The 24,897-nt window shown below is 35.8% G+C and overlaps 1 protein-coding gene across 8 annotated transcripts in view; it reads left to right on the top strand.

Moving 5' to 3' along the window:
• The window catches only part of CCDC91 (coiled-coil domain containing 91), a 144,130-nt gene that overhangs the window by 81,911 nt on the left and 37,322 nt on the right, over window positions 1–24,897 (top strand). For 4 of the 8 annotated variants that reach the window (XM_054076394.1, XM_054076404.1, XM_054076364.1 and 1 more), the window contains exons 9-12: window positions 2,150–2,242; window positions 2,424–2,492; window positions 4,181–4,357; window positions 16,626–16,739. In XM_054076394.1, the coding sequence (XP_053932369.1) occupies window positions 2,150–2,242; window positions 2,424–2,492; window positions 4,181–4,357; window positions 16,626–16,739 (453 nt within the window). Of the gene's footprint in view, window positions 1–2,149; window positions 2,243–2,423; window positions 2,493–4,180; window positions 4,358–16,625; window positions 16,740–17,871; window positions 18,462–24,897 lie in introns of those variants that run through there. The other 4 variants (XM_054076345.1, XM_054076335.1, XM_054076356.1 and 1 more) reach the window with 3 other exon arrangements.

Consider the following 24,897-nt stretch of genomic DNA (forward strand, 5'->3'; position numbering starts at 1 on the left):
TCTTACACATATATATAGACTAAAATTTCTAAAACTGTTCTGAAGCTTAAAGGCTCAGAATTGTAGTCCTGTGGTGAATACTGTAGAATACATCTGGTAGCTGGCCTGTTACAGCAGCTTTAAATATGCAGTCTTCATAGCTAACCTGGAAATCTGATGGTCAGACTCAAACTGGCATTAATTGCCAGCAAGTCTTACACTAGAAATTCTAATCTTGCTGAAGAAGTTGACTGCCATTCTGTTGTAGGTTTTTTAAAGACTGAAGTGATTTTCTCTAATGACCTCTCCTCAGTAACTCCCTCACTGATTCTTGACTGAAGCAAATAGAGTTTCAGACTTTTAATTTATCACAGCATCATAGAATAGTTTCTGTTGGAAGGGAGCTTAAAGACCATCTAGTTCCACCCCCTTTGCAGTGGGCAGGGACATGTCCCACTAGATCAGGCTGCCCAAGGCCCCATCCAACCTGGCCTTGAACACCTCCAGGGATGGGGCAGCCACAACTTTCCTGGGCAACCTGTGCCAGTGCCTCGCCACTCCCATCATGAAGAATTTCCTCATGTCCAGAGTAAATCTGCCCCTCTCCAGTTTATAGACATTGCCCCTGGTCTTATCATTACAAATCTTTGTCAACAGTCCCTCCCCAGCTTTCTTGTAGGCCCACTTCAGGTACTTTATGTTAGTAAACTTCGGTTTGTGTCTGATGAAGTATTTGTGTGTGTTTGTATTGTTGTGTCATTTTTTCAAATAAAAGTGAAATAACAGGTTTGTAGTCTGTGCAGTCAGTCAATGAAGAGTCATGGGCATCATTTAACTTAGGTCTATTTATTGTTTCACCTTTGAGTTACTGGGAAAAAATAATTTCTATACGTGTTCTGGTAGTTAAAGCTAATGTCTGAAAATATGAAGTCCATAAGAAAAGTAAGTTACACATCATTAAGTATAACCATGATGTGAATTTCACCACTCCTTCCACAGGTGTTTTCCATTAGAATATGTCTGCTACATTCAGACCTATTTTAAGTAAATTCACAAGGAAATGCCTCTTTACGTGTTTATCCTGGAAGGGCAGATAGATGTTTTATTTTATGAAGCAGTCTAGAAGTTTTCTATTCTATTCTTCAAATGAAAAAAAAATTTTTTAGAACATAGTATTGCAATTCGGTAATGTATTTCTAACTGCCATTAGAGGCACTTATAATTAAAGCATAAAATTCATGAAATAGAAATGACTGTTTCTTAGAAATGCCGGTGAAAGGGGTATTTGCCTGCTTAAATGTTTGCGTAAAAATTATGTTCATTATATACACTTCTATTAATAAAAACTGTGCTGTTATGCTTTCCTTTTGGTGATCTTGTAAAATATTATTATGTATTGGTAATATACTTTAAGGTTATAGTATATCACCTCTTAATAGCATGTAAAAAAGTGTACTGACTTACTAGCAATTATTTCATAACAAATATTGAACATCAGTAATTTCCAGTAATAATTTTTAGTTTTGGAAAACAGCTTAGCTATTCCAGGCAAAATTCACATCTTTCAAATGCATTACTTGGTTTAGCGAAAAACAGATAAATGGGTTGTGATTAAGAACAGTGACAGAGTATATGTCTAGATATAGACTATCTGGTCATTTTACTTGCTCCTGAAAAAATGTTTTGGATTACAAGAGAAACAGAAGAAAGCAGCATTCTCTTTTGCTCTCGTTTCCTAGGTTTCATATTCATGGTATCACAAATGATTGAAAAAACTACATTTGCCTTCTGCCACTTGTATGTATAACTGAGAGGTAGCAGAAGCATAATTTAAATTTTGCAGCTGTTTAAATGAAATGTTTAAAGTGTCTTGTTGGTTAGACCATCTTCATAATTTTTATAATTGTTGCTTTTATGTAGCGATTTTTTTTGACCAACTTCTTTCCTAATTCTCTTCAGACTGAGAGGAAATATTAAATAATCAGGAAGCTAAACATTTCTTACTATTGGAATTCTTTTTCCTGATGTGAAATCAATTAAAATTGTATGTCACTTGATTCAGTATACATTTTAAGTCATTTGTAAGCAGCTGTCAAACCTGAATGTATTGGATGAGTTATTTTTGTCTGTTTTACTGTGGTTACAATAATATGAATGCTTTCTCCAATAGCACCAGCGACTTCTCAACATTTTGGAAGCAGAAAAGGAAGTGCTATCAGAAAAGATAGAGGAAGCTTTGATGCAGCAGTCACAAAAACACAAGGTATTGCTTTTATTTACTGAAAGAAAAGGGGTCTCATCTCCACCATGGAATTCACTGGGAATCATCCTGTCACAGTTATTGACAGGAAGAGGAAGCTTTCTCAAGCACCTTGACCATTTGAAATTATATTTAGCCACTCCCCTATTGTATACTGCAGTTTAATTTTTCATAACATTCACAGGAAGTGCTTGACAAATGTTTGGATGAAGAAAGACAAAGAAGTAAGGAGGCTGTGGCAGCTCTTGCAAAGGTATCTCTTGATAAGTACTAGACATGCAATGTGGATTACATGTGTGTTATTACAAATCCCAAGTTCAGGAACTCATTTCATAACGAATTTGTCAAACACTGTGTTCTGATGTGTGTTTAAAAGAAGCTGATACTATAAATTATGAATATATCTTCTATATCCTATGTCTTAGTACAGATGGTCTATGTAAATTGTATCTAAGCCTCGGAATTAGTTTATAATAAAAAAGCCTCAATAATGCAGCTCAATTTATGGCGTTACCTAAATATTTGGTTTCGTACATCTTGATTTGGAGAGCTGAGTAGTACAGTCAACTGATGATCTTAATAAGACAATTAGCATTGTATCTTATTTAACCTTTGTTAAATATGGTCATTTTCCACGAGGACAGAACTATTTTACAAATTGTACAAAAATTTGGACATTTTATCAGGTTTTCTTTATTTCATTTAAGTTGATGTTTGACCAAAAGTATCAACTTTTAAAAGTGTTATTTCTTCTGTCTATTTTCTGCACTCAATAATGACACTAATTTGTAAATGCTAAGCTATCTTTCATTTCGAATACTGATGTAGAACTCAGTGTTAAAATTCAGTTGGATGTAATGGTCTGGGAAATCTAGTGATGCAAGTTACCTAGCACAGTTGGCATATTATCATTTCTTGTGTATTTTTGTATGTGTACATGCACACTAGTTGAGCATCTGTCTGCATAACACTCAGTAATATAAGAAACATCTGTTATGTGATTGGTGTCTAGAGAAAAATGTGTATATCATAAAATATCTTCATTTAATAGAGCAATTTTTAGTTTACATTTTTATTAGATTTTATAAATGTCTAAATAAAAAAATAAGTCCCAGTGAATTGCAAGAAACAACTTTACTTATGGATGTACATATTCGGGGAATCCAGTATTTTTTGCTATTTATAACTTTACTTGACCAGTCCTGTAATCACACCCAAAGGGCACTGGAATGACCTGTACGGTTATTAAAACTGAGGCAAGTGTGGGTGTGACTTGTCAGCCAAGTTTGTTTGTTTTGAACTTCAGCCTACCATTATTTATTTGTAGATATGCAATGATTGTCTTGCTGAGAAATCAATTTGTGTGGCTTGGCATGTGTAGAATTGTCCTTGTCACTTCAAATTCAGTGTGTGTCTTCTGATGATATAATGTAATGACTGAATATAAACAATGGGGAAAAAAGTTGGAAAAGTACTTCTTGTAGAATACATAGCTAAGGAGCTTTGGGAGGAAAGATGCACATATGTAAGTATGTGTTGGCTACTTTGCCATGGAAAGTGCTCAGACTGTTTTTGGGCTGCAAATAAACTCATATATGGAAATACCAAGCAGTGTAGTCAGCCCTGCTCTTACATGACTTCTACTGCATGTTTAATGTTGGCATTAAGTAAACAAGTTATGATATATTGTGTTTTCAGTAGGTAAGAATTTAAGATCCGCGCTTGTAACTTGCATTTTCTTTCTCTAACTACAAAGTCATTGTCCAATGATAATACCTGCTTGGTAGCACCTTAAGATAAATTTAAGTTCATAGTTCAGAAGTGAAAATATTCACATCCCATACCTTGTCAGCTCATAGATCTCATTAGAAGTAATATATATGATTTAGGAACCCATGTTAGGTATTTTGATACTTTATTTGTGGTTGATTTGTTTCAAAGGCTGAGAAAGAAGTAGTGCAAGAGGCTGTTCTGAAAGCCGTAGAGGAGGAGAGAAGGAATATGGAGAAGATTCATGCTGAAGAAAGAAAAATGTGGGAAGAAGAACGTGACAGACATAAAGAGAAGATTGCCCAGGCTGTTCAGGAAGCCATGCAAGAGCAAAGAAAGCGTAATCAAGTTAGTATATTTTACCCTTCTATGAACCTGCTTTATATATTTTTATTTCTCTTTTGAATTTCTTCCTAATATTGCAGTAGATTTTCTTGTGACTCTTGTCACTCATCACTGCACCTAGTTGATATTTGCAATGCATAGCAGTCTTGTTAGCTTATCTTCATCTAGGCTATGTGTGTGGAGAGAAGTTGGCACATTCAGAACAAAATTCGTGCAACCTTTTCAGGGACATACATTGAAAGGAGATGAATCATGCCCTGTAAATGCCTGGTTTTGTCCACTGACTTCAAAAAGTGCCCAAAATGACTAGTTCAGATACTGTCATTTATGTTGTGTAGACAGTTTAGGTGACTTCTTTCTTTTTTTATACATATGGAAGAGAAAAGATTTTACGTTTGTTTCTTATTCTAACAGAATTCCGTTATTTCTCTTAGTGAAAAGATATTTTTCTAAGACAAAAAATAGAATAGGTACAAAATAATTATTTTTTTAGTCTTGTATCACACTCGTAATTGTCACAGAAACCTGGATTCAAATTTAATTTTGTTCTGTTGTAAGTTAATATGAAGATATTTGCTTTACTGATTTGAACTAAAATAAAGAAATTAAGCGTAGTATTAAAGAGAAGGAACTTTGCTTCACTAATACCATAAGTCTGCAAAATTGAAAGATCAGAAAGGGTCAGTGTAGTCTTCTGTAACTAGGTAATGTGGAATGGCTTCCAGTCGTGGCACCAATAAGTAACTCTAGGAATAATGGAAAAATTTAAAAGCATTCAAAATGTTATAATTTTCTTTGAGGTACAAACCTACTGTATGATTTAGATGGCTTAAATATATTTTGGTCTGTGTCCCACTTGGATAAGAACAAAGCAAAAATTGAGACTCCAAATTTCACAGCTAACCTGGACCTCAAAAGAATTGTGAATCTGATAGTAGAAGCAGGGGTATAGTGTCAGACACAGCAGTCACCAAGAACCTAGCACCCTGGCCTTAAGAAAAATAATTTCTGCCAAATGGCTGTAAATTGAGAACCAAGAAGCCCCACATCAATGTGAAACACTGAAAAGTAAAACTAGATGATCTGTTAGGGAGAATGGACACTGTTATATGCATGAGGCAAGAGTTGGTAAACTAGATGGGAAAGATATATTTTAAATACTGCAGTGCCGTTGTGTATCTCTAAAGCATTTAAATTATGAAAATGAGGGAAAATACATTTGTGTCATAATGGCATGAATTTGTTGACTTCTCCTTTGTGTCCTAGAAGAAAAAAATATGTTTAAGAGTTTCGATTCTTTGTTTTAAAGGAGGAATTTACTATCCACTAATTTTGTTTATAAAATAAAAAGGGGAGGGGGACTTACGATTTTTTGAAAACATGCACTAGAAGAACCTTGTAGAACTCAGTTATATGTGAAAAAGTAATTGGAAAAAAGCTTAAAGTCTGCTAGTTAACATTAGTCAGTCAGGCATTTTTAGCATGAGAACAATACTTTGAAGATCACAGTTCTGCTGAATTATGTGGTGAGATTTGCCTTCACCTTATAAATAATTTGTTTAAAAGAAGAGAAGATGAATGCTTACTGGACAGGGATGATAAAGTGACTTTTTAAGACTCCTTTTTTGTTGTTGTTGTGGCACAGTGGCTAGGCAGGAGAACCACAGTAGGTGCAAGTCTGGAAGCTTTATGCATAGTTTCTACTTGTTGGATACTCATGCTTGACAAAACCTTGCCGAAAAAAAATTGTTTTCCTCAGTTAGATGCATGTGGAGTCTGAAGATAAGGAGATGCTACTTCCATGTAAGACTTATTTAATGCTACCAGATAAAGATCTGAGAACTTGGGGACATTTTAATAAATAACTCGTAATTAATATCAAATATTTTGTTACCAAATATAAGCAGGGTGCAGATATACTTACAGTAAACTAAGACATACTGAGTTAACATTTCACTTGATGGAGCAACCTTGACATACACCCTTCTCCCTTTTTTCAAGAAATTAAAGGATTAAAGTAATATGCAGATTGCACTTTTATTCATGAAAGCTTTGACTCTTCTAGTGACTTGGAGTCTTTACTTAGAGACATGGAATTTTTAATTATATTGAAGATATTCCTCTTTGAAGCCTTATAACTCCCAAGGGATAAATGAAATATATTGCACCAAGGAAATATGGTAAAAGTAATGGTAAATGTTTTTCTAGAGCACTGTCTCAAGGGACTGTAGGGTATCAGAAGTCCAAAAGACTTTACTTTTGGTTGACATTGGCAGCATCTTCAGGCTTTTTACATGTGTTATCCAGGTGCTTAGTGCTTTAATGAAAGAGATTTTTTTTATTATTTCTCAGAAGAGGATTCTGAGTTTTGGGGAAATTTGGTTTACATTTTAAATCAGGGGGAATAAGCTCTCCTTCAAAGAAACGAGTATTCTTTTGAGTAAAGATAATGTTCTTTTGCTCAATAAACTCATGATCATTTTACAACACATTGAAAAGTCATTATAGATGAGTAACTCATATTCATCAGGCTAGATGTAGCCTGGCATGTCTCCAGTACTTTTTTTTCCTCTTTTTGATACATTGTTTGGCGATTTTTACACTGACAGCTTCCCTGCAAGGAGTGTGGTAGTTGTCAGTGTTGAGGGGAATGCTTTGTGAAGTTCTTCCACTAGAATGTTTTTTTTTCTGGAACGCTTATTTGAATAAAGAAGTGGTTGCCCTCTAGATAAGCAGAAACTCTAGCAGGTAATTGAGCTGAAGCAGAATTTTACCTCAGAATTCACAATTGCAATGAAGATACTGTGGTACAACTGTAAACTTCAGTGAAAACCAAATGGGCAGTGCTCTCCATTGTTGTCTTCTTTCTGTTTGTTTTTTACTTACTGAAAAAAAGTAAAATCTAAAGTTTCTTTTGGGATATAGGATGATGAAATCTGTACAATTTTGGATAAAATAGAAGGATGATATATTGCATTTATAGTTAGTGGACATTGCAAAGTAGCTGTAGCAGTAGCTATAGTAGCTATGACGCTATCTTGCCCAGAGCTCTCTGCATGGTATTCTTTATCATTTACAAAGCTAAATACTCAGTTACGTAAGGAGGTCAGGGGAGAGAAGTAAAAGCAGCTAAAGAAAATTTATGCACTTCAATTTTTATTTTACAGAAAACTTGTTAAAAATAAAATAAAAACTGGCAGCTGCAGGTTGAGCCCTGGAAGTCTAGATCTATGTCATAGTTGAAATTAATAACTCTTCTAAAGCACTCAAGAATCACCTTTGTCATTTCCTGAAGACTTAAATTTAAAATACTGTAAATAATATACTGCAGTTTACTCTAATTCTCAAGAGAGAAAGAGCCTGAGTTCCTCATTGCCATAATCCTTACAGCAGATCCATTAGGCACTCCAGTGTTCCGAAGGCTGCAAATCATTAGGAAAAAAAAAAAAAAAGACTTTAATTTATTAAAAGAACTAACATAAACTCTGCTTCCTCTTGGACATAAGCAAAAGCACCAAGGCAAAATGATCTTACCAATGGGAAAGTATTTCAGGAAAACTGAGGCTGCAGTATTTCATTCAGCCAAGCCACAACTGAGATATACCGAGATAAACAAAGAAAAAATATTTTTGCAAGAAAAATTAGCTAAAAGGCTTATGGAACAAAAAAAAAAAAAAAAAAAAAAGAACTTTCCAATAGTCTCAGTAAATCTGTAAGCATTCAAGACAACTGAATTATGTTCACACTCCTGAGGGTTGATGTGGTGGTGGTCTTCATGGAACAATAAAATTATAATTTATTTTCATGGAATGTATTGAAAAAATAACTGGCAAACATCTAAACAGTTGGAAAAAATTTGATTCTTTTGTACTGTATGGACTTCTAAGTATGTTTAATGTTTTTCCATGAATTTACAAACACCAGTATATATCATCGATTAGAAGATAACAGCAAAATGATGCTTAATCCTAATAAATGAATGGCTATTTACCTGCTACCTTATTAAAACTTTCTTGGTATTTTTGCTCATCTGCTTAAGGGACTGTTTCTGTTGATAGTTTTGGCAAGCCTGGATCAATTTTGAATTGAATGTCTTAAGGATTTCCACACTGTAAGCGAACAAAAGATATGTAAGTAAAACCATGAGGGCATTGGCTGTATGCTTAGAGAAACGGTTATTGTTTCTTTGCTACTATTGCTTAACTGTTAAAATTTTAACAAAAAATATTATTTATTTAAATATTTTTCCTCATTGCCGTGTATTTGAGAAGGCTAGAAGAACTAATAAGTAAAAAAGTTTGTCTAGAAAGTTATTTCCAACTCTAGCTTTCAGTGAGATTTATGAACTGTAGAATGGCCCTTTCTTAGCCATATAATCTGTAAAAAAAAATTCCTTTTTTGTTGTGCTTCAAATTAGTAGGTGTATAATGAATTTTGTGGAGGACAATATGAAGAAAAAAGAAAATATATGAGGATTATACATTTGTCTTACCTTTCTATTATCCAGTAGGACTATTTTTGCAGATAGGTTCTGTGACATAGCTTTGTAGTTGTCAGAACTATGTGATTTTGGGTTTTTGGCACCAGTTTTCTTGCCTTAGAAAACAGAACATGGAGTGCAAGTGCTTGCCCTTTTCCTGATTTTGAAATCTGTGAATGATTTTCATATTGTGAATCTACTTATCTTTCCTTATTTTCTGTTCACTGTACAGTGTATTCTTCACAGTTGTCCTTGCAGAATTTTTCTCCTTTGATCTCCTGTAATCTTTTCGTCCTGTTTGTTCATCACACATACACTTTTTCCTGAACCAGTTATGTGTAAACATGCATGCAACTGCTATTCCCATGTTGACAGTGCAAATCTTTCTTCTGCCACTTGAGGTGATGTACTACATGGTATTATGGTATTCCCTACAACTTTGTTATGAAATCATCATACTCTTAGTAAGACAGAGCTTATTTTCAATGATCTGTGGCTCCTGTGTCTTTTTTTAAAGATGTATTTAAGCATCATATCTGTAAGAGACATATCAAATGACATAGGTACAATTTTCATCCACTTTTCTTAGTTTTTTTGTCCTAACATTTGTAGCTTGTCCTTTCATAATATTGCCATAATGATCACTTTCCAGCCCTTTACTTTGGGCTTTTCATCACTCTTTCTTTGTTAAATACGTTATAAACTGCGTTTTGTCTCTGCTTCAGGGTTTGCTTTTTTCCTCTTTCTCATCGTTACTCACCCTATTTATAGTATGTGATACCAGGAGATCAACTTTCACCTGTGAAACGTTCATGGTATTGGCATTGTTTTCTCTTCTTTAATGATGCTTTTGTATTTGGGAGGATTTCCGTATGACATGTAATATTAATTTCCTTAAATACATCCTCAAAATTCATCTCATCTATGATATAGAGGGCAGTGAGTGTGTTGCCAGTTAAGAGAATACAAAACAGTATCTGTTTATCAGTCCTTCTTTGATTGTTTGTTACTTGTTTTATCTTAAACATAGTTTACAGAATTCTGTGGGGGAGGCAGAGTTCAATATACTCCATTTATTCTGTGTTTGTGAAGTACACAGCAGAATGGCCTATTTGGTAATGCAGTTCCAGGAGTAACTTTGTTAGACTTCATAGGGTTTTGATTGGGTGGGAGCGTGTTAATCTTTGGAAGAAAAAAATACGTTTTTTCAGCAACAGGCTGGGACTATCATAACATGTCCATGTTCAATACCTTTTGAATTCATACAAGAATTATTGGGGTTTATTCTAAATATCGTGATTCCTACCCTATTGATATTATAATATTGATAATATAATATCACTTAATATGCTTAATATCACATTGTTCAACTTTCAGTGGGAGTGTTTACTTGTACTTCCCTCAAGAGGTTATCCAACCATTATTTTAAGTTTCAATCTCTTCTTATTTTTCCACATTCTTGCAGAAACATTAGTATGTCCAGTATTTATGGAGAGCCTGGTAATTCCATAAGCACACAGCAAAGCATTTTTCATTAAAAAAATTTTGTATAATCTTCAGTGTATATGAGGGAGCACACAACTTAGTAGCACTTATTGGAAAGAGATCCCTGACATTAGAATAGTTTATTTTTAAAATGCTTGCAAAGTCTGGAAAAGCAGTAGTTTGCTGCATGCAGACTTTAACCATGTCTGACTTCAGAAGTAGTTCATAGTAGTTTATAACCACAGACATTATAATTTGAGGGTTATTTTTTTCTGAAAAACCACTAACATTGCAGTCCGTGGTTGTATTTCCTAGATAAAATTCAGTACTGCTACCTGATCCTTGTGTGGAAACAAAAGAATTTTCCTGTAAAATTGCAAACCATCATATGGCTTTTTTAAATACTGACTGGAGTTCTCAGGTATATACAGTATTCTGGTTTTTTGTGTCTGTCTTCCAGCAGATCTATATGTTGTGACTATGTGATTGTGATTCCTAGTACATGGTTTAATATGGTTTGTCAATTGAGTACTTGAATAGCTATATTTTTATGAGGTATTCTAATCTTCTAACTGGTGTCAAGTCCTGTAAAAAAAAGCTAACTTTCTGACTATAACGTGGTAATCTGACCCTTGATCAGATATTTGAAAAATAAAAAGGGAGGAGGGGGGGGTTCCCGTTTTCTGGAATCTAGTAAAATAACACTAAAAGCTTCAAATAATGTTGTACACCTTTTAGCTAAAGAGGAAATAAGGGCCAATTTATACCTTTGCAACCAAAATCTGTATTGGGATAAAATCTAAAGGTAGATATCGCATAACAGGAAGCAGCAAAGAAGGAGATGAAGCAAATATGAGTATATATGCTGACACGATGTATGTGAAGCTAAGCCTTTGTTACGCCATAGTAACAGGTAATACCATAATTCAAATAATCTACATATAAGTTGATAATTTACTGTAATGACTGACAGAAATAGAGTGAAGACAAACAGTGGCTTTGAGAACTTAGAGGAAAGCACTTCATGAAAGACCAATAGAAAAAGGAGTGAAGATTCTTTTCACAGAAGGAAAAACTAACATCACTGCATAATTCAAAGGACAGGTCATAAATACATGACTGAGTTGGCTAGGGGACTCGGTGTAGTATTATGTTTACTCTTTGAAGCCTTCTGAAAAGTATATGGTAAGGTTAGTTGTTTTCTTCCAAGTACATTGATATCACAGCAAAGCTGTGTTTTGATAGTGTTAAGTGCTCTGCCATTGTTGCACAGAGATCTATGTTTGCCCATTGTGACATGCAAGTAAGGGATGGTGCAAACTAAAACAGCCAATTCAGTAGTGTTGTTAGTGATTACAGTGTCTGCCTTTTAAGATACAAGCCTGGAAAGAAAGCTGTGTATTTTCTTGTACTGCGTCATTTCTCCTCAATTAAGCAAGCAGGATAATGTTTAAAATCAGTTGAGAAGCAGACATTCAAATCACAGAGAAATAGAACCATTTGATTCTCTAGAACTCTAGAGTAGAGTTGATACAAGTTTAATTGCCAAAAATAAGAAGTGTTCTGGAGTACAGAACAGTCTCATAGTTAGAACTGTTGGGATGAAGCCCGCTAAAGAACAAGTCCTTGTCTAAAGTCACATGAGATTGTCCAGTGTGATGGCTACATGATTTGTCTGTTGAATTGCCATTGTTATGGTAGACTGTGACTGAGATAATTTTCAGCTGAAGAGTATAGTTAATATGTAGCTGAAATAGTGAGATTTCAGTTTTGGTTTCATTATATATGCTATAATAATTTTGTATTATGAAGTAATAAATATATATTTGGAAGACATAGCAGCAGTTCTTTTTCTTAACTAGAATGTAGTAGATGAACTATATCATCGTAGAATCATTTGGGCTGGAAAAGACACTTCAGATCATCGAGTCCAACAGTTAACCTAACGCTACCAACTCCACCACTAAATCAAGTTCCTTAAGCACCATGTCTACATACATGTTGTTTCAATGCCTCCAGAGATTGTGATTCAACTAGTTACCTGGGCAACCTGTTCCAGTGCTTGATAACTCTTTCAGTGAAGTAGTATTTCCTATTACCTCCACTCATGGAACTAGAGGCTCTTTCCTGTCTTCCTATCACTTGTTACATGGGAGAAGAGACCTACAGCCACCTCTCTACAACCTCCTTTCAAGTAGTTGTAGAGAGCGATAAGGTTTCTGTTCAGCCTCCTTTTCTCCAGACTACAAAGCAACCCCAGTTCCCTTTGCCACTCTTCATAAGCCTTGTTCTCTAGACCCTTCACCACCTTTGTTGCTCATCTTTGGCCACACTCCTGCAGGTCAATGTTTTTCTTGCAGTTTGGGGCCCAAAACTGAACACAGTATTTGAGGCACGGCCTCACCGGCACCAAGTACGTGTAGACATTCACTTCCATACTTCTGCCGGCCACACTGTTGCTGACACAATCCAGGATGTTTTTGGCCTTCTTGGCCACCTGGGCACACTGCTGGTTCGTGTTCAGTCAGCTGTCAACCAACTCCTCAATGGCTTTTTCCACCTAACATCTTTCCAGCCACTCTTCCCCAAGCGTGCTGTATTGCATGGGGTAGTTGTGGCTCGCGTGCAGGGTCTGGCACTTGGCTTTGTTGCATCTTGTACAACTGGCCTCAGCCCATCTATTCAGCCTATCCAGGTCCTTCTGTAGAGCCTTCCTACCCTCAAGCAAATCAACACTCCTGCCTAGCTTGTTGTTGAACATGACCCTAAAGGTACTGATGGTGCAATTGATCCCCTCATCCAGATCATGATAAAAATATTGAACAAAACTGGCCCTGATACAGAGTCCTGAGGAATACCACTTGTGATTGGCCACCCACTGGATTAAATTCTATTTACCACAATTCTCTGGGCATGGCCATATAGACAGTTGTTTATCCAGCAAAAAGTATACCCATCCAAACCATGAGCGGCTAATTTTTCCCAGGGAATTCTGTGGGAAACAGTGTCAAAGACTTTACTAACGTAATGCTCTGTTTACTGTGTTCTCTTAAAATTAAACTTAGAATGTGGTATGACAATTGTTCTCACTCAAATTTTGAATCATCCACTCTGTAATTAGAAAACGTATATAAGACTAAATAAAAGACAGAGATTAAAGAACTGGCAATAGCTGTTCAACACAGTAGCTGTTACTGGTACCATTAGGAGTAGGTATTTGCTCTTTGAAATACTAGACTATCCCCTGGTTTGGGATTATTAAAATTTTTCTGAACTGCTTGATGATGGGGATGTATAGAAAAGCTAATATTTATGCTGTTGAGTGAGGCTTTGCAAAACAATGAGGCACTTGACCGAATTCTTAAATCTTCTATTTTTTTTAATAGCTCAGAAAGCTGAGATCTCATTATAAAATCTTTACTTTGTAAGTGTTATGAGTGTGAGAAAGGGGAGATAATAAAAGTAAAAAGTTAAAGCACCTTTATTTAATAGTATAGAAGTAATCACTAATCTTTTTGTTACCTGTGTTAAAACAAATAAGCGTATGTGATGTTACAAATTTTTTTCTCCATTGTTGCTCTTGAAATAACTATTGATAACAAAGATTAAAACCTAGTACAGTTATGGTATGCTTTGCTTATTGCCTTAACAAGATGTTATACAACTTTGCTTATCCATAACTATATATGCTTCAGATAAATAGTTGTCTTAATTTGGAGAGCTTGCCATTGTAAATGGAAAGACTTGTTTCTAATTTTATTTTTTCTTTTAATCTCGGTGTAATCAAATAGCCTTCCATGAAAGTATTGCTAGTGGTTACTGTTTTCTTGCATTTTTTTAATAGACTTGTAGAATTTAATTGTATTTTTATTTGGACTTTTGTTCATACAGCATTTCAGGTGGCATTATAACAAGTAAAGTTAACAGACATTAATTGATTGTAAATATTTTATTGAAGTGAAATGTTCTTCATATTAAGATATAACACCTTATCAGTTCTGTAATTTGCTTGTAGGAGCTTAATGGAGTAAATGATGGGGTCTTTCCATTCTAATACAAGATGCTATTTGGGGACATTGTGACAAACTAAGATGGAATAAGAATATAATTACAAGAACAGCATATTTCTGTAATATGTATATTTCTGCTACTTGTACTGGTAGTCTTGCCAGAGTTCTGTACAGAACTGTGTCTGGATTTTTCTTCGATAAACTGAATTAAAATACAAAAAAATAATAATCATGTTTCACAAATATGGTTTACATTTTTGCTGTGTTCCAGAACAGCTTGGACTACATAGTTGTGCATTTCCAATTTAGGACTTTAGACTTTCTTTTTTTTAAAGATAGTGAAAGTTCAGTTTTGCAAAAACTATTAAGTTTTGACTGAAAAGGAGTAAATAGCTAACAGTAAGAAATAACACTTTCTCTTTCAGTTGAGACATTTCTACTGAAGAGTCTTTAAAGAAAAATATGGAGTCTGGTCCAATGTAGTGGCGTTGTTCTTCATTTTGTACTGTAATAGCATATGGTAAAATGCCACTTATACGTACAGATGTATTGTGTAACTTCATAAGTATCTCCTACTTCTAAAACCTTACAATTTCAACTGTTCCCCAGAGTAAAAGCCATTAAGTTCCTGCAAAATACTTTCTGCAAAGAATTCAGAGCTGGAAAGCACCAAGAATGCATAAATTAGCATTCTGAGATTCTGTATTTAAAGCAGGTGTCGCTGTAGGTTGATAAATGTTTCTTAAAGCAGTAAACAAAACAATAAAAGAGTTGAAATTGTATATCTCAAGCTTACATACGTTAGTCGGTTTTGCCATGTAAATTAGTATGGTTCTTTAGCAGAGTACTTGAAATTTAATGAAGTGCTGCAGCAATGTAATGTATTTCTTCTAAGCCTGACAGCGTATGTACAAGGTAGATTGTAGTCATTTTGACAGGAGCCTGAAAACCTGTGAATAATTAAATTAAAAAAAAAAAAAAAACCAAACTGTCCTTGATTTTTATCTTTTTTTCTTATTTAATTTGTGAAAGAATGTCTCTAGTTTTACTTTCTGTGTACAAACTGGTTTGCTTAGTAGGCATTAGTCTGATTTAATATTTACTTATTCATGGATGATGTATCATATCTGAATTTGAACTGGTTTTAGATCTTTGGCCCTTGGCCAGTAGAGATCTGGAGGCTGGGGGAGGGAACCAAATTGTAAATATGTGTCATAAAATATCTGTATTACTCTGCAGTCAAGCAAACCTATGGACAAATCTTTTCAACACCTGCTAGTAACACAGTATTATGTCTAATCATAGACAAGCAGTAATAAGGAGGCTAGTCCATGTATATTTACTTCTCATTTTCAAAATGTTTTGATTAAAAACCCCGACCTTATATGTAAATAAATACACTAGAAGACCTGCTGTATTTCTTTTTGAACCATTCTTTTTTTCCCATTACTTCCATTTTTTTAATTTCCTTTACTTTTTTTCATGGCTGCATTGCTGAGTTTTGTGAAAGTCTGCACTTAGAGGGAAATTGAGGTTCATCTTTTCCAGGTATTGCCTTCCAAAACCTCCCTTCAAGCAGCTGCAGCATGGCCTCAGTGACTATCTGGTTTACTTACCCATTATTTTTACTATGGATTGGATCCTCAGTTCATCTAGCTTTGTGATGCATGGCTGTGGTGCAGTAACGGGAAAAAAAAAATTGAAAAAAGTAATGTAACAACATTATTTACTGTTAAGTATTGCAACAGTTATCATTTTTTTTCTCCAATTTTCATGCGTGTAGTTTTGAAGAACTTTGGAGCTTCTTGCAAAAAAAGAACCCAAACCCAAACCTTTCTTTTTCTGAAGAAGTTTGATTTCTAAATAGCTACAAAGAGCAAAAATATGCTATGTTTTTATTTTTGAAAAAAAAAATTAATTTAATTCTATGAAATTGTATTTACAGCTTACTGTTCATAGTAAATGTGAATGCACTGAGTAAGCTTGTTCTGAACAGCTGTGCAATATGGAGAAAAGGAGGCTGAGGTGCAACTTCATTGCTCTCTACAACTTCCTGAGGAGGGAGAGTGGAGAAGGTCCTGATCTTTACTCCCTGGGATCCAGCAACAGGATACGTGGGAGTGGCTCAAAGCTAAGTCAGAGGATGTTTAGACTGGACATTAGAAAGCATATATTTAGTATAACTGTCTTTGAGAAGGGTGTGTGGTCATGATAAAATTTTAGTATGAAGGATGGCCTGTATTACATTTATGAAATGCTTTCAGTATTTACACTTACTTGTTTTCCTTTCAAAAAGGAAATTGTCAAGGAAGCATTAATGAAGGAGCAAAAGCGAAGTGAAAAGGCAATCGAAGAAGCAGTGAGAAGGACAAGAGAGGAACTGATGGAATATATTAAAGAGCAGAAAAGGGTGAGTTACGAATGGAATTGTTTCACTTCATGCAGTGAGAAATTGGTAAAGTTTCGTAATCCTGAAACCTGTCTTAAAATACACAAGAAAACAGAATCAGGAGATATGTCTTCAGATTTGTCACTCATTTTTTTCTCATGTTGTTACTAGGGTATATTTCTTCATATATATTCATATAATTTTAAGTTCATCATAAACAGAAAAGCAGAAATGGATACATTGGTTGAAACTGACAGTATTTCTTATTACAGTAACTTAATGATGAGGCAGAAATGCGATCTGTCACATTCAAATTGTGATCCAAGTTCAGTTCATTCAAAGCATTCCAGTGTCAGTAACAGATGTTATTTTATGTTCACAACTGAACTTTATTGGGCAGTTTGAATGCACACAAAGGTCATTAACTTTTCCTCTCAATCCATATTATATGACAGTTTGAAAATATATTGGTAATTTATTGAGCATGATTTATAACCATTGTACTGGTCCTGTTATGCAATATTTTAATGTTCTGAAACTCAGTTTCAGGTATTCTACTAATGCTATATACTTGCAATTTAAAACTTGTGTATAAATGGTAAAATATAACTTAGGAGACACTTTGATTGACTTTCAGAAGGAGGGAAAAAAATAACATACTATTCCTCTTTGAGGCTCTTTATTAAATAAATAAAACAACAAAAAAAATTAAACCTGCCTCTTTCATATGGCAGTGGCATCCTGAGATCAAATTTCAGTTATTTCAGTATTCTCAATAAACAAAATCACTAAGCGTGAAAAATATTGAAAATGTTGTAAATAGAATCATAGAATCATGGAATGGTGGGGGTTAGAAGGGACCTCAAAGATCACCTGGCCCATACCTGATCCAATGCCCCTGCCATGGGCAGACACACCTTCTACTAGATCAGGTTCCTCGAAGTCCCATCCAACTTGGCCTTGAACATTTCCAGGAATGGGTCATCCACAGCCTCTCTGGACAACTAGTGCCTCACCACCCTCATAGTAAAGAATTTTTCACTTATATCTAAACTAAATCTACATTCTTTCAATTTATAGCCATTACCCCTTGTCTTATCAGGTCTTCCTGGAGCCTTCTCTTCTCCAGGCTGAATAACCCAAACTCTCTCAGTCTTTCCTCATAGGAGAGGTGCTCCAGCACTCTGCTCATCTTTGTGGACCTCCTCTGGACCCATTTCTACAGGCCCATGTCTTTCCTGTGCTGAAGGCTCCAGAGCTGGATGCAATGCTCCAGGTGGGGTCTCACAAGACCAGAGTAGAGGGGCAGAATCCCCTCCCTTGCCCTGCTGGTCACGCTTCTTTTGATGCAGCCCAGGATACAGTTGGCCTTCTGGGCTGTGACTGTATACTGTCAGCTCATGTGAAGGAAGTAGAAATAACGTTTGGCCTATTCTATTCCCTACTTCATAGTATTATGGGAAATATGATTTAACCCCAGAAGTTTCACTCTGCTACTAGTTAAGATTAGTACAGGATGAGCTCTTTTCCATTATGCTCTACGTGGAGAATTTTACATTTAACACTGTGGTTGTTATTGACAGTAATATTTAAACAAATGTCCAGGGAAGACACATTCCATAAGGATGCCTGAGCTTGTTTACATCTGAAGTTTGTCATTTACAAAGGATAAGCTGTGGATAAATTGGAAAGTCTACTATTAAATAGCTTGTATTATAAATAAATTGGTCAGTAGGACGACTAGTGCAGATTATCAAGTCCATCTAGTGCAGGCCCTTCACTGTTGACAGCTGGATCACACCAGTTTGAATTGACAGTAGCTTCCTGCAGGAGCTTCGATAGCAACTCATCTGTCCTTCATGTCTTAGACTTCCATTTGTATCAGGAATGGAGAATTTCATTTTCTTACCACCTACACTCACAGCTGTAGCTCATTGCTGTTATTCCATTGTCTAACTGCTGTTAATCTGTCTTGTCCTTGTGAACTTTTCACAAATCAGTAAAACGATGAAAATGACATCTTCAAAGAAACAAAAACTTTTTTGGTTAATCCAGTAGGAGAATAATTTCCATTTATTCATTAGATTTTTTGAATATCAAAATAATTCAGTCAACTTTTTTCCCTTATTGATCAGATGACACACATTTCCATTCATTAAAAAAAATAATATGTAAAGACAGATAGCTTTTTCTGGCATAATATTTCTAAAGTCTATATTCGAGTTGAGAGTGGAAGATTTTTTTTAGCTCCAAATCATTTGACATAATAACTTTTCAATGACTACATGAGAAATGGACCTTGGTCAAAGCCCATGCACCTGTCAAAGTAATAAATGCACTTTATGGACTATCCTAAAAAGTAGCAGCTTTGGAAGGAATTCCTAGAAAGAACCCAGGGAAAATGCCTTGCAATCCTGAGTGAGATTCAGGGATGGTTTTTGTTTTTTCATTTGAGTGATAAGGAGAGTCCCAGTTACACACTCCCAAAGGTAGTATATAATATAGATATTTCATCATTGTTCTGACAGTAAGTATATAGAATCCTTCAAATCATGGGACATTGGCACAGCAGTATAATAAATACAAACATTAACAATAAGAGAACCAAGGAGAATATCCATCCTTTAATGGATGTTGGAAGGGAACATTGCCACCAAAGATGAGGAAAACACTGAGGTACTTAAAGCCTTCTTTGTCTCAGTCTTTAATAGTTAGACCAGTTATCCCCAAGGTATTCAGCCCTCTGAGCTGGAAGACAGGGATGGACAACAGAATAAACCCCCCATAATCCAGGAGGAAGCAGTTAACCTGCTATGACACCTCGACACTCCCAAGTCTATGGCACCAGATGGGATCCACCCAAGAGTACTGAGGGAGCTGGCAGAGAAGCTTGCCGAGCCACTGTCCATCATTTATCAGCAGTTCTGGTTATCAGGGGAGGTCTCAGATGACTGGAGGCTTGCCAATGTAGCACCTATCTAAAAGAACGTCTGGAAAGTGGATCCGGGGAACTATAGGCCTGTCAGCCTGACCTCGGTACTGGTGAAGAGTATGGAGCAGTTCATCTTGAGTGCACTCACCAAGTGATCACATCCAGCCATAATGTCTTCAACAAAGGCAGGTCTTACTTGACCAGCTTAAAAACTAAAATCTGCATTGGACCATATTAATTTCCCCTGCTGCTTAATCTTATTTTGAAGTTATGACAGCATTCCTAAAGGCCAAGTTTTGGCCTTTACTTGTATTCACAGTATGGAACTACATATTTTTCTTTTTATGCAGTGGAGTTTAGTGCATGCTGTTCTATGAAAACAATTCCTGGAAGATTTTATATGACTGCCTGAGATGATTTGTTTAATTAATTCTCCAATAGAGAGCAAGAAAAGCAACTTAAAACCCAATTTTCAAATAATTCATAATCTCTGAAAAGATTGAAGGCAACGAATTTCAGTCTATTCAGTGTATTCAGTTGAAACAGTTGAGATCTTCAACACCAGCAACTAGTAAGTGGAGGTTTAATTTTTTTTTTAATATTTCAGCTAGGTAGTCGCATAACACTTTTGTGTTTCTAGTAGGTGAAATGGTGCATGGATCCAACTTCATTCCATCAATGAAATATATACTGGGAAGTAATAGAATTGTAGAATAGAATATTTCAGGAAGGGACCTACAATGACCTCATAGTCCAGCTGCCTCTAGTCTAACTCCCTATTCATTCCTTTGCTGGTTTCTGTGAGACTATATACCACAACTGCAGATAGAATAAAGAAAAGGATGAGCATTCAGTACATTATTAATATTTATACTCAATTAGCTTCTGTGTACTTTTTTGCTTTTCTTTCCTGTTGGTTGCATATACTAGTATCATTAAACTTATCATGAGCCAAAGCTCTCCTGTACAGTAGCTGGGGTAAGAATTCATGCTGTATTTCTCTGCAATAAATATTAAAGTAATTTACCTGTTGCCTTTTGGTCTAGTTGTCCAAATGAATTATCGAGTGGAAAATATCCTCATAGACCTGATCCTGCAGAAGTATATTGGAATACTTTATGTACTGTAATTGATCCTGTTTATTTCAGATGGCATGAACTGTAAAATTTTGGCATAAAAATTATTTCAGTATCAGACAAAGAGAATCTAAAAGTGGTCTCATACTCAATTCAGTGCTAAATGTATAGTGCTTAAATTGCTACTAGTTTCAAACTACCAGTGCAAACTTGGTGAGTTCCAAGAAAAGACCGCTTACTGTTTTGTGTGCGGGTATGATACAATGGTTGTTAAATTTATCAGTTCTAAGGAAGGTGTATCACATTTTGAGACTGACAACTGAAATGCAAGCAGGCATCATTTTTCTGGCAGTATTGTGTATTTAACAAACAAACAAAATAAGATCAATTCAGTTATTTCTTAAAATTGGAAAATACCAGATGAGTCCAGTAAATAACTCTGGGGTAGAACTATTGTCTGTGTAAGTCTACTGAACTTTTTTAGGGTTTGTTTTTTGGTTTTTTGGTTTTTGGTTTGTTTTTTTTTTTTTGAACTATGAATTCCTGATGAAGATCAGCAAACTTAAAATCTTTAAAATTTATTTTTCAAGGTCAACTCAAACCATGTATTCTGACAACTATAAAGTGAATGTTCTGAAACAGTCTTAACTCACTGCATCTTAGGATTCAAAAGAGCACTTAAAGTTTCTATCACAGTCTCTCATTAATCTTTCATCAGTGAGAACTGAGGCAGGAATGCATACCTTAGTCATACACAACAAAAATTGTCCCAACAGTAATTATTGACTAAAATATGATATTTCACAAGTCGAGAATTTGTTTAAAAGACAAATTCAGTGAAGGTTGTGGGGGTTCTGTTCATTCTCTGTCAGATTCTCTGATTTTGCACATTGGCTTCCCAAAGCACTTTTATTCGTAACTAGATTTTCTGGAATAGGAAGGGTATAAAAGTGGAATGGACTTCCTGGTTATCAAACTGATCTTTTGCTGCTATGTATAATTCCTTTCCCAAGTGGTCATAGAAGTGTCATTTTGAAGCACTAATGGTTTTCCAATTTATGGCATGAGCTGCAGTAGAATCAGTCACTTCATAAACTTGCCATTCAAACAGAGATACTGTCAGGACTGGGATGATCCTTGGCAACATGGGCCCTTTTTTTTTTTTTGCCTAATGTATTTTCTAGCCTCTTACTCTGGTCACAAGGTCAACCACTTCTCACTTCTGCTTCTTTACTTCTTTCTTCAGTAGAGCATCATTGACTCCTAGCAGTGCTATTATTACTTTCCCAGTGGTTGGTATTTCTGGCCATTGTATATGTCTGCAAAAGGAGACAAAATTTTAGTAATGATTTTATGTTAGTTCATTCTGCATCCATACAAAGCAATTAAAACATGGTCACAGAACTGAGGGGTTTTCCCTTTCTAAGTTTTTGTTCTCTTCTGCAATGTGGCTTTAGTGTAATTATTATTTTTTCAATATGGAATTGTTTGGAAATTCTATCTGTAATCATCAATTAAGAGTTTCATGACCCCTGGAAAATGATCTGACAGGGCAGAAAACCAGCTTGACTGAGCAGAAAGATCTGGGTGGATCTCAAGAAAAAGAGGAAAGTGTATGAGCTTTGGGAGAAGGGACAGGCATCTCAGGAGGACTACAGGGATGAAGTGAGATCGTGGAGAGAGAAAATCAGAAGGGCTAAAGCCCAACTAGAACTTAGATAGGCCAGTTCTGTGAAAGAAATAAAAACTCTTCCTACAAATATATTAACAACAAAAGGAGGGCCAAGGAGAATCTCTGTCCTTTACTGGATGCAGGGGGCACATTAGTGAAAAAGGATGAGGATGAGGTACTTGATGCTTTCTTTGCCTCGATCTTTAATAGTAAGGTAAGATGTTCTCTGGGTACTCAGCTGCCTGAACCAGAAGACAGGGAAGGAGAGCAGAACAAAGCTGCCATGGTCCACGAGGAAATGGTTAGAGATCTGCTCAGTCTCAGTCAATTAGACATTCACAAGTCTACGAGGACAGATGGGATCCACCCAAGGGTATTAAGGCAGCAGGTCATCTTGGATGCCATCACACAGCACACGCAAGACAGCCAGGTGATCAGGCGCAGTCAGCATGGGTTTATGAAAGGCATGTCCTGCCAAACTAACCTGATCGCCTTCTATGTCAAGGTAACCTGCTTGATGGATGAGGAAAAGGCTGTGGATATAGTGTACTTGGGCTTTAATAAAACCTTTGACACGGTATCTCACAATATCCTGCTTGAGAAACTGGTTTGGTCTGGACAGGTGCACCCTCTGCTGGGTTAAAAACTGGCTGGATGGCCGGGCCCAAAGAGTGGTTAAATGGAGTTAACTCCAGTTGGAGGCTGGTCACAAGTGGTGTCCCCAGGACTCAGTGCTGGGTCCAGTTGTGTTCAGTATCTTTTATCAATGACCTGGATGAGTGGATGCCAGCTTTATCCTGGAACATAGAACTTTAGTTGAATTTTCCTAGTTACTTTATAGGAATTTTTACTTTTTGGGTTATCCATTTTGGTGGTTTTACTGTGAGTATTTAAAAGTAAAAACTACCTGTGATACACACGCCTTCAGTGTATCATCCAGGTCATGAGAGTCAAATGTTACTGTAGGGCATTTCTGCAAGCATTTTTAGGAAAGAAAAAAAAATATAATGGTGTCAAAAGCTTATTATTTTGACAGCCATTTTTAAATATTACATTTCACTGGAATACATTTGTTTTCATGAAATGTACTTAATGTTAGACAATGTAAAGGAGATTTACTTTGAAACAGAAGATAGCATCTGTGCCCAACTCTGAAACTGTGTTAGGGAGGGTTAACATAAATGTTGCTATGAGTTCAATAATTTTTGTCTTTGTACACTGTGTGTATTTTCAGGGGAAGAGCCATTGGAAGATTACATGAATATCAGTATTATTCCAAGTTGTTCGCCTCACTGCTGTCATCTCTTTTTGTTCAGCAGCTGCAGCAGCTTCCTGTAGTTATTCCTATTGGTTTCCTGTCCATGCTACCCATGCTGGGGATCCCACAGCTATATAGTTGCCTTGTGTTAACCATTCTTTTTGGTGGAAAAATGGGGAATTTTTTTAGGGTATAAAATACCTCCCAGGAGGCAGTTTCAAAATTACTTTTACTAAAAGCTTAGTGCCACAACTGAAAAAAATTACAGTTCCTTTCTGAGGTGCCGAAGTTGCACCAAAGTCAGCCTTACTCAGAGGAAAATACACAATGCTGCATTTAGCTTTCCTTAGAAAGAATGGGGTTGGAAAAATGGCAGTAAAATTCTTTTATTATGATAGCAAGAGATGGACTCAAGGAGTATTTATGCGTGAAGGTCATCTTCTCCCTGCAGAGCAGTCACTGCTCTTCTGGGCTTCTAACTCAGGACATCAGATCATTTAAGTGTTACCAGCTTCAAGTTGCTGTGTGATACTGACTTAAGCAAGTATATGTTTGTTTGTCAGAGGAGATTTCTATACAGACCAGAATGCCACCCAGAGAGTTAAAACTGAGATTTAGTTAATTCTAGCACCTACTACTCCCAGTTGCAGGAGAAACTTCAAGCGTATCACCATCATACTTGCTGCTTTTGTGTTTGCATCCCTCTCTGCCAGTGGTTACCTCAAAGTAAGCTGAGTCTCACAACTTCTAAAATACCTGCTTTGTCAGTGAAGATGAAGAGCTGGGAAAGGAAGAATTTAACTGATACTTTGTGCAGCAGTTAGCCACTCTTTTGACTCACACTGAACTGAGGAAAGTAAGACAATTTGCTTTCCAGTATCCTGTCGTTACTTCATTTGTGTTCAGTAAGTGAAAAGTAGGCAAACTGAGAGAACCAGCATAGTGCTTCAAGTTGCTTTTACAAATGTGCTTCATTTTTATTCACCTTAGGGATTTCTTACAAGTAGATATGAAACTCTCAGATAGGAATGTGATTTTTCATGTTGACAGTGTCCTTTTAAACTGTCCAGAATCTGAGTAAGGCTGAAGTCAGTAAAAATAAAAACCAAAATATTTCCAGGTGTCTTAAAAAAATTCTAATGATCAAAGCAGTGAATTGGTCACTACTGTACTGCAACTAAGATCTGTTTCCAATTACATGTTGTTAGAAAGGTCAGGAAATTCTTTGCTCTGCTTCATAT

Source organism: Cuculus canorus, chromosome 1, assembly GCF_017976375.1.
Source record: "Cuculus canorus isolate bCucCan1 chromosome 1, bCucCan1.pri, whole genome shotgun sequence".
In the NCBI taxonomy this organism is placed as follows: Eukaryota; Metazoa; Chordata; class Aves; order Cuculiformes; family Cuculidae; genus Cuculus; species Cuculus canorus.